We start from the raw sequence: 17831 nt of genomic DNA on the forward strand, positions 1-17831 counted from the left end.
ATCCTCAACAGCAGAAATACTTGTAAGAAAATATCTTCCTTACTAAGGAGATATCAGGAACGAACACATGTCTAACATATAATTGTCAGTCTTACACCATTTCACTGGATGTTTTTATCTTACAGGAACTTGTCATAATGTAACCACTTCTTCGAAGAGTACTTGACGATATCTCGCTTCATCTTTTTTTTTTTTTTTCCACCCCACCTGAGAAAGATCACAAAAGCAGAAGCACAATCCGTGTAAACAGAATCATTCCATCATCTGCTTGGAGAGGCACCAGGACTCCATCAGTGTCAATACAAGGATAGGGTAGTATGAGAGGATAGATGAGAAAGCCTCTGTCCGGAATACGCATGGGCATAATCTGTGTCCGTGTGAGATTCTGACTAATAGCAGAGAATACCAAATATTTATTTCTTTTTTTATATTTCATTGATTTATGTACTGATGCAAGACGTAACTTATTTTTTATAGCATAAGAATTTTTTCTGTAATATAAAAGTGAAGAACCATATTTACTAGGCCACCCACCTTTCTCCATAGAAAATAATCTCTCCAACATCCAAGTAGATGCCATGTAAGTGTTCGCCCACCTCTGCAGCACATGCTGTAATAATGTGAGCAAATTTAAGATGCACAACAGCATTTAAAGTCTGTGAATCTGTAACTAGATGTTCCTCCTCACATAAATCCTTCAGAGTTGACTCCAGACGCTTAAGCAGTGATGACCACGTTCTGCTTCCCATTGCAGCTAATATCCTGTCAAAACAACAGTAAATGAAGACCCAGAATTCAACTTCTGCATCAGCTGGAAAAACTAAATAAATCACGAATAATGCAAGTTCTTTCTATTATGCAAAAAGATATTATATAATACAGAAAACACATTCAACTGCATGCAATGAAACTAAAATAGAAAGTCACACACATTAACGTAGATGGCTACGGCTGGGACGGAGAGGCAGCAAGAGGATGGAATAGGAATGTGGCACTGGTAAGACAGGCCTGATGCTAGCAGTGGAAGTTCCATGGAGCACACAATGAAGTGGCTGAGTTGATAGAGAGGGAGAGACTGCAGGTATAGCAGGAGGAGAGGAAGATTGCGGAAAGGAGAGTGCGAGTATAAAAAGAGCGACACAGGAGGTACAGGTACGGAGATGCAGGTAGGTGTGGGTCAGGGGCTAACGGTATCTGAGGCCAGGGGTGTTCTTCGACTCCAGTCCTCCTCGTCTCACCTGTTATCAATCTTTGCCAAAAGAACATAGAATACTGGGATTATAGTCATTAATGGAACTGGTCACTGTAAATTGATACACATTACATATCATAGAAAATTATTCCAACAATATCAAATATGAAGCTACGATTTTCTAGTTTTTCTTTTCGCCATGACTAGTTCAGTAATTTATCTAGTGGACACTTCAGTTCTTCCACATATTGCACACAAAATTCAGATTCCACACAAACTAATCTTAATTTGAAGTTTTCCTTTATCAAAACACACAAGTTTTATTTCACTTATCCTCAAACCTTTACTAGCAAGAACCTTCACCTTACTCTCTAATGATGCTAAGTAGGCACCAAAATTATTTTTCAAGGCAAATTTACAACTGGCTCAAAAAAATGGTTCAAATGGCTCTGAGCACTATGGGACTCAACTGCTGTGGTCATAAGTCCCCTAGAACTTAGAACTACTTAAACCTAACTAACCTAAAGACAGCACACAACACCCAGCCATCACGAGGCAGAGAAAATCCCTGACCCCGCCGGGAATCGAACCCGGGAACCTACAACTGGCATTACATTTCACACCAGAATTCATCTTAGTTCTTAGTGTTTGTTTCTGTTTCTCTTTCTCTCTCTCTCTCTCCCCCTCCTCTAAAGCAAGCCTATCATCTAAACTTTGAGTTCTGCCCTTTAACACATCCAGTTCACCTTTCAACTGTGGAACTGCCTAATACTTACAGTTATTACATCTTCCACAATTCAGATCCTTTTATTCAGCTCACGTTCTTCCCTAAATCTCCATTCTGCCCTCTCCTCTGACTGCTCGATACCGCCATTTAATGGTGCATCCAGTTGGTTCAACTGTTCTGCTCTTTCATCTCAACCTCTTCTTGACTGACAGTAACCATTTTTCAATTTATACCTGACATTTCTTCCCTGAACCACTTGATCCTTTCAGATCCAGCAGACATTTAAAACATTCTACAATAATATTTTGTGGTCATTTACTACAGGCAGTCAGTGTGGAGCTGTAAGGCTGGGAGAAGCCTCTGCCACCCTGCGGAGCTGCCACTGGTTCATGAATACAGTTGAATACAGCAGATAGTGGAGGCTGCTGATCATTTATGAGTGGTTGCTATGGTTCATAGGTGTGAGGAAAGACGAAAACAGTGTCAAAACTGCAAGGGAGTAACATACAGAAGAAGGAGACAGTGGAGATAATGGAAGGCTGGAGAAGGGGAGGTAGGTGGCTCTCAAACAGCAGCAACTTGACAATTACATTTTCAGTGTTTGCTGCATTTATCAACTCAAGATACATGTCATGCACACACAAATATTATGACAGGAAACTCAGTTTGAAAATATCAAATCTAATTTAAGGCATTTCTCATAAACCCAGACGTTACACAGCATATTCCGTAATGTCTGTTATTCACAATCTTTCCATGTGAACCTACAGTATGCAGGACTTTTTTCGGGTAGACTGAAGTGTGGTTGAACTGACCTGTTGACAATATCTTGTTTGTCACAGTTCATAACAGATTTTCATCCCACTGAGATGGCTGTGAACAACATAAAATGAGGTTACATTGGAATTAAGTACAACTAGTGTTCCAAGTGGAATAAGTGTCACAGGCAAAAAACAATATGAGAAGAGGAAGCCTTCTCTAAAACTTTCTAAAACTGTCCAGCAGATCATCTCTCTAGCACACAAGAAGGAATGCGTACATCTGAAATAATATTCAAGTAATGCATACAAAGAACTGTTGTTACTTTCATTAATGCAATATTTTCCAAGATTAAGAATATTCTTCACATGCTTACAAACTGTTGCTCATAATCAAAACACTATAGGGAGGAAGTAGATTTCTAGAATGGAAAAAATAAAAGTATCATGATGTTTTTATTGTCAAAAACTGTCAAAAGCCTGCAGGTGCTAAGTACAAATACACTACTGGCCATTAAAATTGCTACACCAAGAAGAAATGCAGATGATAAACGGGTATTCATTGGACAAATATACTATACTAGAACTGACATGTGATTACATTTTCACGCAATTTGGGTGCATAGATCCCGAGAAATCAGTACCCAGAACAACTACCTATGGCTGTAATTAACGGCCTTGATACGCCTGGGCATTGAGTCAAATAGAGCTTGGATGGCGTGTACAGGTACAGCTGCTCATGCAGCTTCAACACGATACCACAGTTCATCAAAAGTACTGACTGGCGTATTGTGACGAGCCAGTTGCTCAGCCACCATTGACTAGACATTTTCAGTTGGTGAGAGATCTGGAGAATGCGCTGGCCAGGGCACCAGTCGAACATTTTCTGTATCCAGAAAGGCCCGTACAGGACCTGCAACATGCAGTCGTGCATTATCATGTTGAAATGTAGGGTTTTGCAGGGATCGAATGAAGGGTAGAGCCACGGGTCGTAACACATATGAAATGTAACGTCCACTGTTCAAAGTGCCGTCAATGCGAACAAGAGCTGACCAAGACGTGTGACCAATGGCACCCCATACCATCATGCTGGGTGATACGCCAGTATGGTGATTATGAATACACGCTTCCAATTTGCGTACACCGCGATGTCGCAAAACACAGATGCGACCATCATGATGCTGTAAACAGAACCTGGATTCATCCAAAAAAATGACGTTTTTCCATTTGTGCACCCAGGTTCATCGTTGAGTACACCACTGCAGGCGCTCCTGTCTGTGACGCAGTGTCAAGGGTAACCGCAGCCATGGTCTCCGTGCTGATAGTCCATGCTGCTGCAAACGTCGTCGAACTGTTCGTGCAGATGGTTGTTCTCTTGCAAACGTCCCCATATGATGACTCAGGGATCGAGACGTGGCTACACGATCTGTTACAGCCATGCGGATAAGATGCCTGTCATCTCGACTGCTGATGATACAAAGCCGTTTGGGAACCAGAACAGCATTCCATATTACCCTCCTAAACCCACCGATTCCATATTCTGCTAACAGTCACTGGACCTCGACCAATTCAAGCAGCAATGTTGAGATACGATAAGTCGCAATGTTGATAGGCTACCATCCGACCTTTATCAAAGTCGGAAATGTGATGGTACACATTTCTCCTCCTTACACGAGGCATCACAACAACGTTTCACCAGGCAACGCCGGTCAACTGCTGTTTATGTATGAGAAATCGGTTGGAAACTTTCCTCATGTCAGCACGTTGAAGGTGTCGCCAACCGGCGCCAACCTTGTGTGAATGCTCTGAAAAGCTAATCATTTGCACATCACAGCATCATCTTTCTGTCGGTTAAATTTCACGTCTGTAGCAAGTCATCTTCATGGTGTAGCAATTTTAACGGCCAGTAGTGTAGTACTACACATTTCAAATCTCATTTTAATATCGAAGTCCTTAGCAAAGTTTCACTCAAAGATTCATACAACCATGGAATTGTCACGACTTTAGCACTCACATTAGTTACCACTGTGGAATATTATTCTAAAATAGCTGCACAGAGAGAAGGCTGAAGCTTCACCGAATATTATTAAAACTTACAATGGGGCTCTAAATATAAAGCATACTAATGAACACAAACATAGCTGATTCACCTTGGTTTCTGTAGAGACTCATTCCGGAGTAATTTTTTTTGCATTTCAAAATGTCCTAGTAGACTTTTGCAGCTTTCATCCAAATATATAGTGTTATTCTGGTAGTCAGGCATCTCTGCCAATTCTTTAACAATGCAGCATACAATAATAGCCCTCCCATACTGAAAAATAGAAAAAAATTAATTTTTAAGTACTGTCATAGAATGTTGCTCCAGAATGAAAATGGAAGAATATTAGAAAATATTAGAAACACATGGTGATTTCCAGAATGAGATTTTCGCTCTGCAATGGAGTGTGTGCTGATATAAGACTTTCTGCTACCAAAAGCACGACTAACAACTTTTCCTCACTGTTTTACTTCTGCCATTGCCTCGTCTCCTACCTTCCCAACTTCACAGAATTTCTCCTGCAAACCCTACAGAACTAGCACTCCTGGAAGACAGGAGTGCTAGTCCCGCTAGTTTCACATGAGAAATCCTGTGAAGTTAGGACGGTAGGAGACAAGGTACTGGCAGAAGTAAAACAGTGAGGACATGTCGTGAGTTGTGCTTTGGGTAGCTCGTTTGCTGGAGCACATGCCCATGGAAGGCGAAGGTCCAAAGTTCAAGTCTCCGTCCAGCACACAGTTTTAATCTGCAAAGAAGGAAGTTTCACATGATGGTTGTTTGTGTGTGTGTGTGTGTGTGTGTGTGTGTGTGTGTGTGTGTGTGTCTTCAGTAAATCTCTCAAAGACAAATTTCAACACAGTGATTATACATCATTTTATATAATAAGTACAGTTAAAGGCTTTGTGCCTTTAAATCAAAATGTTCCAGTCTTTAATCCAGACATTTTTATCTCACAACTCTCAAGCTTTTTTAAGAATTAAGATCATGTTTGTCAATAAATCGCTTTAAAATTGGCTACAGTTATAAAAAAGTAGATTTGAAAAACAATCTATTTATATGATTGGACTCAATAACTGTGTCTACACTTTTACCACCTTGTACCAGTTTTGTAAATTATAATTAAATAATATTTGATTAAGCTGACCCATAATGAAAAGAACATGTGATGAAAAATAATATTTAACTTAAAATCACAAGTATGTATTAAGAACCAAATTGCATGAGACAAATAAAACATAGTCTGTGCTTCGTTGTGTCACTAAACACAACACAATTACAGCAAATAAACAATGATTTAATTAAAAATAAATATCATCATCATCATTTAAGACTGATTATGCCTTTCAGCGTTCAGTCTGGAGCTTAGCCCCCCTTATAAAATTCCTCCATGATCCCCATTCAGTGCTAACATTGGTGCCTCTTCTGATGTTAAACCTATTACTTCAAAATCATTCTTAACCGAACCCAGGTACCTTCTCCTTGGTCTGCCCTGACTCCTCCTACCCTCTACTGCTGAACCCATGAGTCTCTTGGGTAACCTTGCTTCTCCCATGCGTGTAACATGACCCCACCATCTAAGCCTGTTCGCCCTGACTGCTACATCTATAGAGTTCATTCCCAGTTTTTTTTTTTTGATTTCCTCATTGTGGACACCCTCCTGCCATTGTTCCCATCTGCTAGTACCTGAAATCATCCTAGCTACTTTCATATCCGTAACCTCAACCTTGTTGATAAGGTAACCTGAATCCACCCAGCTTTCGCTCCCATACAACAAAGTTGATCGAAAGATTGAACGGTGCACAGATAACTTGGTCTTGGTACTGACTTCCTTCTTGCAGAAGAGAGTAGATCGTAGCTGAGCGCTCACTGCATTAGCTTTGCTACACCTCGCTTCCAGTTCTTTCACTATGTTGCCATCCTGTGAGAATATGCATCCTAAGTACTTGAAACCGTCCATCTGTTCTAACTTTGTTCCCCCTGTTTGGCACTCAATCCGTTTATTATTTCTTTCCCACTGACATTACTTTCGTTTTGGAGATGCTAATCTTCATACCATAGTCCTTACATTTCTGATCTAGCTCCGAAATATTACTCTGTAAACTTTCAATCGAATCTGCCATCACAACTAAGTCATCTGCATATGCAAGACTGCGTATTTTGTGTTCACATATCTCAATCTCACCCAGTCAGTCTATTGTTTTCAACATATGATCCATAAATAATATGAACAACAGTGGAGACAGGTTGCAGCCTTGTCTTACCCCTGAAACTACTCTGAACCATGAACTCAATTTACCGTCAACTCTAACTGCTGCCTGACTATCCATGTAAAGACCTTTAACTGCTTGCAAAAGTTTGCCTCCTATTCCATAATCTCGTAGAACAGACAATAACTTCCTCCTAGGAACCCGGTCATATGCCTTTTTTAGATCTATAAAGCATAGATACAATTCCCTGTTCCACTCATAACACTTCTCCATTACTTGCCGTAAGCTAAAGATCTGGTCCTGACAACCTCTAAGAGGCCTAAACCCACACTGATTTTCACCCAATTGGTCCTCAACTAATACTCGCACTTTCCTTTCAACAATACCTGAGAAGATTTTACCCACAACGCTGATTAAAGAGATACCTCTGTAGTTGTTACAATCTTTTCTGTTTCCATGTTTAAAGATTGGTGTGATTACTGCTTTTGTCCAGTCTGATGGAACCTGTCCCGACTCCCAGGCCATTTCAATTATCCTGTGTAGCCATTTAAGACCTGACATTCCACTGTACTTGATGAGTTCCGACTTAATTTCATCCACCCCATCTGCTTTATTGCACTGCAATCTATTGACCATTTTCTCCACTTCCTCAAATGTGATCCTACTTCCATTATAAAAATAAATATTTATAAAATAATTATAATTTGTTTGAATCTGGTCTCCTTAATAGAGTGTATTCAGAGTTATTTGTAGTGTGCAATTCCCATCTGAGAGAGGAGGACAGATAAACAGACACAAAAAAGGTATTGCAAAAAATACAAACTGTCAGTATGATTAAGTGCACTTTTTGGGGCATGCTAAATCTCAAGCAGGTTGCCCTCTTTGAGGCCTGTTATCTCAGACAGTTAACTGGATGTAATATATGCCAAACCACTCACAACCAGTAGGTTGATTTTAATGCCCTTGCCTTCCTCAGACTTTTGAACTGGCTCACCCAGCCACGTATAAGACCTACAATGTAATGTGGACTCTAAACTTTACTGCAATTTGGGTTTTTACACACATGAAAATCATTATCAGATTTAAAAGAGGCAGTAAGTAACTGGGAAAAAAAATCCTTGGACAGGCTATGCATTGAGCACACCAATACTACAAGTTTGGCTTTGACACATGATGATGTACTGCTGGCCACCCTGAGTGATCACTACAGTGGTCATATGTGGCATACTAGTGTAAAGCTGTCACTGAACCACCTACGTGCCAAATTCATACATTCTCCACTTTGCACTTTTATACACAACAATTAGTTTCATTTGTGCTTGTGGTGTCCAGATTAACACCAACATATCTGTAGACAACCTTGTGAAACGTCACAGGAAGCTGCAATTCTCAAGACTCGTACCTCTCCAACTCCTAAAATCATCCTATGGGGAGATACTAGATACAAAAATAGGACTGTTTTGTTAACTGTTGAAGAGAGGCTGAATGCACATCAGTATGTCACGAGAATAGTAAATCCTCTTGTGATACCCTTCATGACTGTGGTACCAAATGGAATATTCTAGCAGAATAATGAAAGGTACTAAACTGCACTTCACACCACAAATGTCTTGAAAGTACAGATTCTTGACTGCTCTGACCAGTCCCCTGATTTGTTACCCATAGAGTAACTCTGGGATGCAATAGAAAGATGTAGACTTTCGCAAGAACCTCCCGCCAGCAATCTTTGTGAATTGGTACAGCATGTTTCAGGCATGATAAGAACTTCCTCAAGATGACATCCTGAAGCAGTTTTCTTAAATGACACAATGAATACAAGAATGTATTCATGACCATGGAGGCCACACCTCATACTGTTTTCAACAATGGACATCAGTTCTGAATGGAATCATTTAATGGCCATTGTCTGATGAATATTTCCACTACTTTTGATAATTACCGAGCTGGTTCTTCACCGTGTAAAACTTAAAAATTTTTTCAGTATACTACTGATAATGACCATGCATTGTACTCTCCTTTGATCACTTCTTAAATTACTATTTAGCTCGTTTTTTCCATATCTCTACTGCTTTGAGAATGATAATTATTATGTGCATTTATAGTTGGACTTCACTGTTTTTTCCTTTGAGAATAATTATTATGTATCTTTTTAACTGGACTTACATATACACCTAAAATGTTTATCACTGCTTTCATTGCATGCTGAGAAGTAATGAATTCTTCAGCAACATGAATGCTGTAATCATAGTTGGTTGGTATCACCCAGTCAGCCAACACTAATGAGTCATTATAGTAATCAGTCATTATAGTAATCACTGTGGAACGCACATATCAGAAAGGAAATAAAAGTATGCCATGACAGTTCATTGCTATAATCAAACAACCTAGGAAGGAAACGCACTGGGTAATATGACAAACACTACCCTGAAAACAACTTCTCAAATAGTTTTAGGACTCGCTGAAGATTTGCTCAGCAAAGAGTTTACTGTATTTATCTCAACAACTGATACAATTGCCCGGATTGGTAAACAAACTAACATGTACATTTACCAATGTTGGCACAGTGCAGCACGACTGAAAGAAGTTCCCAGACTTTATGGAAAATGAAATACAGAAGACAGGAGAAAACATAACTGCATACAGAAACAAGAAGGTGTGATAAAATGGAACAAGATAGATATGATAATAGTCAGCACCATGGAAATGTGCTTGTAAAACTAAATGCAAAGAATATGTAGTGCAAAAGTTGTATAGTCACAAATTACAACAAGAACATGGAACCCCTGGACAGGAGTGATTCCAAAATACAATTCGGTAAATAGTTGGCTGTATTCTCTCTACTATATGGGTCGTCAGTCGGATATCCTCCTCTAACACCAAAGACAACTTGTCTTATAGCCCAGGCATTACTTGGACTTCTTACCAAGGTAAGAAGCACAAAACAAAGACCAACAGATGTATGTACAAAAGGCAGAGGCATCTTACTCATGCGCATAATGTGAAATTTCTTCAGGTGCAAAGAAAGTGATTTTTCATTTTGTGAAAATAAAACATACTTTAATTTTTAATACATCACAGTCAACTGTAAGCCATTTTAATTTTCACCCATAAATTAAAAATCCACAATAAGTGTGGCACACATTGTGTGAGGTGGCAGTTAGCACAGCAGTTAGCACACTGAGGTTGAAAGATGATGAGGTTAAAGTGAGCAAGGCATGTAGTGCAACTGTGCCAGCCTATGCTAGGGGAAACTACCCACAAGAAAGAGACGTAGGCGTAAAATACTGACTTAAGGGGTTAGTAAGAAAGACATGTGACCCCTTGACTTTTGTTCTCATCCTTTACAGAGATGTCACTGCATTCAGTAACAAATAAATTCCCCTTAAAAAGAAGAAGAAGAAGAAGAGAGAGAGAGAGTTAGTTAAGTGGTTAAGTTTATAGTATTCTGCATTCTTCGATAGGCATTATACATTTCAAGCAAAATCAAACAATGGAAACTACAGTTAGGAATATCAACAAAGCATGAAAAGACAGAATGCTACTTACCATAAAGATGACACATTAAGCTGCAGACAGGCACAATAGAAAGACACCAGCAGATAAGCTTTCAGCAACAGTCTTTGTCAGAAAAAGAGAAAACATCCATCATTCATTCACACAAGCACACACCCCTCACACACACAGAACTGCCAACTCCAGCAGCTCGGGCCAGAATGTTGCTATTAGATGGGATGGAAGCAGCAATCTGGAAGAGTAGAGGATAGCAGTTTACAGGAGAGGGGAGAGAGAGGAGTACTGTCTGGTGCAGTGTGCTGGGACTAGAATGCCAAGAAGTGCAGCATGAGGAGGTTGTGGGGCAGGGAAGTGGGGAAAAACAGAGCAGATAAGGAGAGGAGCGGGGAAAGATGGGCAGGTGCATTGGCAGAGGGCAGTAAACGAAGAGGGGGGGGGGGGGGCAGAGATGGGAATGGGTGGAGGTGATAGGACAGTATTTTATCATAGGATGAGGCTAGAATAATTACAGCAGCAAAAAAATTGTTGTGAGGATAACACCCATCTGCACAGTTCAAAAAAGCTGATGATGCAGGGGAGGATCCACATGGCTCAAGTAGTGAAGCAACCATTGAAGTCGTGCATGTTTTATTCAGCTACATGTTGTGTCACAGGATGGTCTACTTGGCTCTTAGCCACAGTTTGGCAGTGGCCATTCATCCTGGTGGACAGCTTGTTGGTAGTCATACCAACATAAAAATCTGTATAATGATGCAGCAAAGCTAGTAAATGACATGGCTGCTTCCAAAGGTGGCCAGGGCCCTGACTGGGTAGGATAAAGCTGTGACAGGACTGGAATAGGAAGTGCTGGGGGAGGAGTGGGGGGGGGGGGGAGTGGGGGGGGAGTGGGGGAGGGGGGGAGTCAATTGGTTGTATCTTCCATCTAGGTCTTCCACAGGGATATGAACCCTCTGGCAGGGGCTGGGATTGGGAGTGGCATAGGGATGGACTACAATGTTGTGGAGGTTGGGTGGGTGGCAGAACACCATTTTAGGAAAGATGGAAAGGATCTCGGATAGGAAGTCCCTCATTTCAGGGCATTATGATAGGTAATCAATGTGACGATAGGTAATCAAAGCCCTGGCGAAGGATGTGGTTCAGTTGTTACAGGCCAGGGGGATATTGGATGAGGAAGGAGGCATGCCTTTGTGGCTGGTTCTTGGGGGTGGTGGGAGAATTCGGGCTCTGAAAGGAAATGGCATGGGAGATCTGTTCCCAGACAAGGTCTGGGGGATAGTGCCTGTCTGTGAAGGCCTTGGTGAGACCCTCAGCATACCGGGCAAGGGAGTTCTTATCACTGCAGATATGCATCCCTGGGTGGCCAGGCTGTTTGGGGGATGTTTTGGTGTGAAGGGGATGACAGCTGTCGAAATGCATGTCTGTTGGTGGTTGGTGGGTTTAATGTAGACAGAGATGTGGATGGAGGCATCAGAGAGGAGGAGGTCAAAATCTTGGAAGGTGTCATGCTTGGTTGAGGAGACCACGTGAAATGAATGGAAGAGAAGGTATTGATGTTGTGAAGGAACAAAAACAGGCTGTCTTGACCATGAGACCAGATCATGAAGATGTCATCAATGAACCTGAACCTGCTCTGGTTCAGGTTTGGCATTTTGCAAGGCTGGGAAGGTCTTCTCTAGATGGACTATAAACAGGTTGGTATATGAGAGCACCATGCGGGTGCCCATGGCTCTGCTGCAGGTTTGATTGTATGCCTTCCCTTCACAGGAGAAGTAGTTGTGGGTTATGGATAAAGTTAGTAAGGTGTATGAGGAATGAGTTAGTGTGTTTGGAGTCTGAAGGGCGTTGGGAAAGGGAGTGTTCAATAGCGGTAAAACCAAGAGCATGAGCGTAGATGGTGTACAGGAAGGTGGTGTCAACAGTGAGTGGGGATCCAGGAGTTGAAGGGGTGGGGATGATGGAAAGTTGGTGAAGAAACTGGTTTATATCTTTGGTGTGGGAGGCTAGATTACGGGTAATTAGTTGGACGTGTTGGTCAATGAGAGCCAAAATTCTTTCAGTGGGGGCACAATAATCAGCCACAATTGGGCATCCAGGATTGTTGGGTTTTGGGAAGCATGTAAAAAGTTGGTGTCCAGGGTGTCGTAGGGTGAGGCTTTAAGCAAGGATTGGAGGTTATGTTGGACTTCTGGGACGGCATCACCCTGGCAGAGTTTATAGGTGGAGGAGTCAGGTAATAGGTGGAGGCCTTTCACTAGGTAGTCACTATGATTCATAACCTTTGTCTGTAGGGAGGATGACTAGGATGACTAGGTCAGGACTTATTTTGAGGTTGTGTATGGCTATGCTTTCTTCTGTTGAAAGGTTGGTGTTCTGTGTAAGGGATCTGAGGAAGGATGGTGAGGCTAAGTTGGCGTTAAGGAATTATAAGGAATTACTGGAAAGTGACCAGCAGGTGGTTAGGTGTGTGTATGTAGGGGGGGGGGGGGGGGGGGGATCACGGTTGGATGATGGTACGAACTGGGAGAGGCAGGATTTAATGTTGGAATAAGGTTGGCTTTTTGGCTTTTGCTGGAGGGACTGGCGGCATAGAAGTGTTTCCATTGTAGGGATCAGGAAAAGGACAGTAGGTCTTTGACAAGTCCAGCATGGTTAAATTGTAGTGTAGGGCTAAGGGTGAGGCCTTTGGCTAGTACTAAACCCTCTACGGACCTGATTGTTTTTGTGGAAAGATTAACAACACAGTTATAGATATATTTCAGCTCTGGATTTGGTGGATTGTTGGTAGGGAGTTTTGCGGGATGTGGCAAGTTGAAAAGGTCACCTGAGAAGGGCTTAGATGCTGTGAGGGGTGGATGAGGAAGAACACTGTTGGTAGGGTAGGTGTAGGATAGTGGTGCACTGAGGCAACAATAAGATGTCAGCAGGTTGGATAACGTATGGGCGTGGTGTCTGGAATGCTCCTCCAGGTGCTGGAGAGCAAGGGATTCAATTTCACAGATGTGATGTATGAAGTAGGGATTTCACAGTAGCAGTATGTTGTGGAGTGAGCACAGTTGCTTCTGGGATGCCTGTGCCATGGAGATGTGACTTTGCAGTACCAGGTTTGTGAGGGCTAGGGACTGCCAGAATATCAAAAACTGAAGATCATTGTGAAGGGAGGGGTGGAATCCAGAGAAAGGAAATTTTATGGTCAGACCATTTGGAGGGATTCCATGGTTCGAGCAGCAGTAAAAGAATAGGATGTGAGACTGAGTGTTAGCCAGGGAAAGGGATACTTTTCTGAACTGGTGCAGAAAGATGGAGCAGAGGTCCATTGTGACAGGAATGGTGTAAAGAAAATGGGAATGACACATAAATGGCAAGATAGGTGTTCACGCTTGTGAGAAGAGCTGAATAAGAGAAAAGATGTGTAAAAAATAAATAAATACACACAAAACCACACACAGAATGCAAAAATACATTAAAAATTAGTTATCCAACTGGCTGACATCCTACTGCTGCATCGGGGCATCGCTATCCAAGCCCTATACTACCCACAGTGTTCCTCTTCAGCCACTCCTTGTAAGACCTAAACCCTGCCTAAGCTGTCCTTTCCAACTTGCCAACCCCCCCTCCCCCCCTTCGTCGCTCAGTACCACCTCAAGCTGGAACAATGGTAACACATCTTTCGCCAAGGCTTTGATTACCTATCATCATGCTTGAAACAAGTGACATCCTACCCGAGATACTTCCCACCCCTCCTAAAGTGGTGTTCTATCACCCACCCAACCTCCACAACACTCCCAATCACAACCCCCTGTCACTAGGATCACATCCCTGTGGAAGACCCAGGTGCACAACATACCCAAGCTAGCCAGCCAGCATTTCCTATTCCAGTCCTGCCACAGGTTTATCCTAACCCGTCAGGGGCCACGCCACCTATGAAAGCAGCCATGTCATTTACCAGCTCTGCTGCAATCATTACACAGCTTTTTATATTGGTATGACTATTAACCAGCTGTCCACAAGGATGAATGGCCACTGCCAAACTGTGGCCAAGAGCAAAGTAGACCACCCTGTGGTGCAACATGCAGCTGAACATAACATGCTTGATTTCAATGACTGCTTCACTACTCGAGCCATCAGGATCCTCCCCAGAACTACCAGCTTTCCTGAACTGCACAGATGGGAGTTATCCCTACAACACATTTTCTGCTACCACAATTATCCTGGCCACAACCTATGGTAACATACTGACATACTGTCCCCACATACTCCACCCAACAGTTTCCACTACATCTATTCTAACACCTCCATCCCATTCTCACCTCCCATTCTCTTTGTTTGCCACCCTCTGTGCCAATGCACACACCCATTTTCTCTGCTCCTCTCCTTTTTTGCACTGTATTTCCCCACCTCCCTGCCCCACAACCTCCTGACACTGTATCTGTTGGCATTCTAGTCATCCACCAGACAGACCTCCTGTAAACTGCTATCCCTTCCCCTTCCCCGCTACCTCCAGGCTGTTGCTTCCATTCCACGTGATAGTTGCATACATTTCATGCACTCATTTTTTGCAGCTTCATTTTCTTTTATCTTCTAAGGAACATATCGCATCCATTTTGACTATAGGAAATATGCTCAAGCTCTTCTCCATGACCTCATGTGACACATGTCAAATTGTATTTACTTTACAACTGAAAAGTGGAAACTGGTCATCAAGAAAAACTCACACCAAATCCCATATTTCTAATTTGTACATTTACTGTCTACATCAGAAGCCCTATTTTAAAGAGTATTCCAGTCTTATTGTAATCTTTTCCATTCCTGTTACATTCTGACATGTTACCTGATCTTCTTTTCTCTCTATTTTGCAATGCATTAACACCTCGCTCCAGGTGTTTTGAGGTCCAGTTTCACCTTGTAATGGTACTATTAGCTAAATCCCACCGACCGTATGCTGACAAGCTTAAACATTACGACCATTGCCTACTGCAATGCGGGATGCCACCTGCTAGCGTTGCGGGTACGCGATGTGGTAACTTAAGTATGCAAGCAGTGCAGACACGGGCAGAGTGTCAATCAAGCGAAGACAAGGGCTGCAAATGAGGAAATCCATTGAGGTAAGTAACACTGACAAAGAGCGGATTATTATTACGCAGAGCCTGTGGACGAGTATTTCGAAAATGGCAAAGCTGTTTGAATGTTCATGTGCTACTGCTGTGATCATCTACAGAGAGAGTCAGAAGGATAGTGAAACTACCATTAAGCGCTAAATGGTTGGACATCCATGGCTCTTTACAGAACATGGGGTTTGGAAGCTTGTCTGTTGTGTAAAGCGGGACAGATGGTGATTTGCGACATCTCTGCTGAAAGAGCACAATGATGGTGCACACAGAAGTGTTTCAGAGCACACCGTTTATCGTACATTGTTGAATATGGAGCTCTGTAGCAGACCACTCCTACGTGTTCGCATGTTGACCGCACAATGTCATCAGTTGCAACTGCAATGGGCACGGGACCACCAGGATTCAGCCACTGCTCAAGGAAAAGTGTTGGCTCTTCGGGTGAATCACATTTTTACTGCACTAGGTCGCTGGCCGTCTCCACTAATGTCATCATCAAGGTGAACGGAGGCTCGAAATGTGCAGCATGCTATGGACACAGGCTGGTGGGAGCAGTATTATGCTATGCGAGACATTCTCCTGCCTTGCAGGGGACCTGTGGTAGTAATCAAAGACACACTGACAGCTGTGAACCATCTGCATCCCTTGATGCTTGATGTCTTCCCCAATTGTGATGTCATCTTTCAGCAGTATAACTGTCCGTGTCTTGGAGCCTGAAATGTGCTAAAGTGGTTTGAGGAGCATTAAAGTGAACTCACATTGATGCCACAGCAAGCAAATTCACCTGGTGTAAATCCTACGGAACCCATCCAGGTCGCTATCGGGCACCATCACCGCGTAAGCAAATCAGCAGCCCATTATTTACGCAAATTACATGACCTATGTCTACACATCTAATGTCTCATACCCCAACAAACCTACGAACAAACTGTCAGATTTCTGATAAGCAGAAGAAGTGATGCATTTCGTTCCAAAGGCAGATAAACAACCCATTAAGCATGTCATCATAATCTTTTGGCTCATCATTGTACATGGGCATTCTAGTGTAAGCCTGAGCAGTGTACTGCAGAAGTGCTGACAACAGGAAAATGTGAGATGATGTCACTGTAATAATTCAACAAGGCCAAGACAATGTTGTGAGACAGGTTAGCTTGCTGAAACAGCAAACTCAACAATAATGCACAGACTAGTGAAGCAAGGGGCAAGGCATATTTACACACTGGCAGGAGCAGTGACGTTTTAGGATACATAAAAGTGTGCCACTGCCGACTATAAGTACAGAAAATTTTTATAATGGAATTTAATTTGGGGCAGCCCTACCAGGACAACAAGGCTGTGCTAGACGAGGATGCCACAAGGACTTGCCAGTATAAGTCACCAGTTTGAGGCCACAGCAGGCCAACATCTCTATGCATTGGCGCAACAGCCCTTCACAGGTCATCACCTGCAGCACAGCCAATTCCTGCCCAGCAGGTCACTCCCCAGGCACACCAGCCGTCGTCCACCGCTGCCGAATAGGCATCTCAGCATGTTGTGCATCCACCACCATGACACAGCCGCATGTCTCCCGGGGCCATAGCAGATACGTCACATATATGCCGCTGGTGTAGAGGCACATGGGCAGCGCACCTACTGAACCCACCAGTACTCAGTGGAGATCCGCATCAGCATCTTGGACCACACATGCAGCCAGCCAAGCAGAATTCAGCGGCCAGTCGACCACTTACCCGGTGCATCATGCAGTGCAGATGCATCAATGAAAGTATTTGTTACATTTGTAGCTGCCTTTTCTGGAACTTCTTGGGCTCCCATATTGCCTCCACTGTCCGTTCGAAAAACTATGGCTCATACCAAACCTTCCTGCACTGGGGTGCCAAACAATGCTAAACAACTCTCAACTTTTTAGAACATATGGAATTTTCACACCATCCAAGAAACCTTACTGCAATAGTAATAAAGAAATTGACTAATCCAAGTGCTTACAGATTATGTGTGTCAAATTTTCTTCCAATTTTGTGAATGTCAGCTTGTTTAAATAAATCCAAAGCGAATGATGTAACATAATTTCTACATTTTCTCCAATGTATAATTAGTCTTGAAGATTCTGTAAAAGGCGGAGAAGGGCTAGGTACTTACTTTACAAGAATCTAGTTTCCCTGCAATCTCTTCTATAAAATGTCTTTCCAGCTTCCATTGGAATGTGCGTCCAAGTATTTTCCTAATAATATTGTTCAGGGTTTCTGACACAATATCTAGAAAAAAATAGATGGAGAATAGTGATCAAATAAAAT

The 17831-nt window shown here is 42.4% G+C and overlaps 1 protein-coding gene across 1 annotated transcript in view; it reads right to left on the bottom strand.

Moving 5' to 3' along the window:
* Positions 1 to 17831, bottom strand: part of LOC126236279 (serine/threonine-protein kinase ATR) — a 391469-nt gene that overhangs the window by 292025 nt on the left and 81613 nt on the right. The window contains exons 8-10 of the mRNA XM_049945439.1: positions 17677 to 17792; positions 4828 to 4988; positions 535 to 762 (exon numbers count right to left, since the gene is read on the bottom strand). Of these exons, the coding sequence (XP_049801396.1) occupies positions 535 to 762; positions 4828 to 4988; positions 17677 to 17792 (505 nt within the window). The remainder of the gene's footprint in view (positions 1 to 534; positions 763 to 4827; positions 4989 to 17676; positions 17793 to 17831) is intronic.

The sequence above is a fragment of the Schistocerca nitens genome, chromosome 2, assembly GCF_023898315.1.
Source record: "Schistocerca nitens isolate TAMUIC-IGC-003100 chromosome 2, iqSchNite1.1, whole genome shotgun sequence".
Classification (NCBI taxonomy): domain Eukaryota; kingdom Metazoa; phylum Arthropoda; class Insecta; order Orthoptera; family Acrididae; genus Schistocerca; species Schistocerca nitens.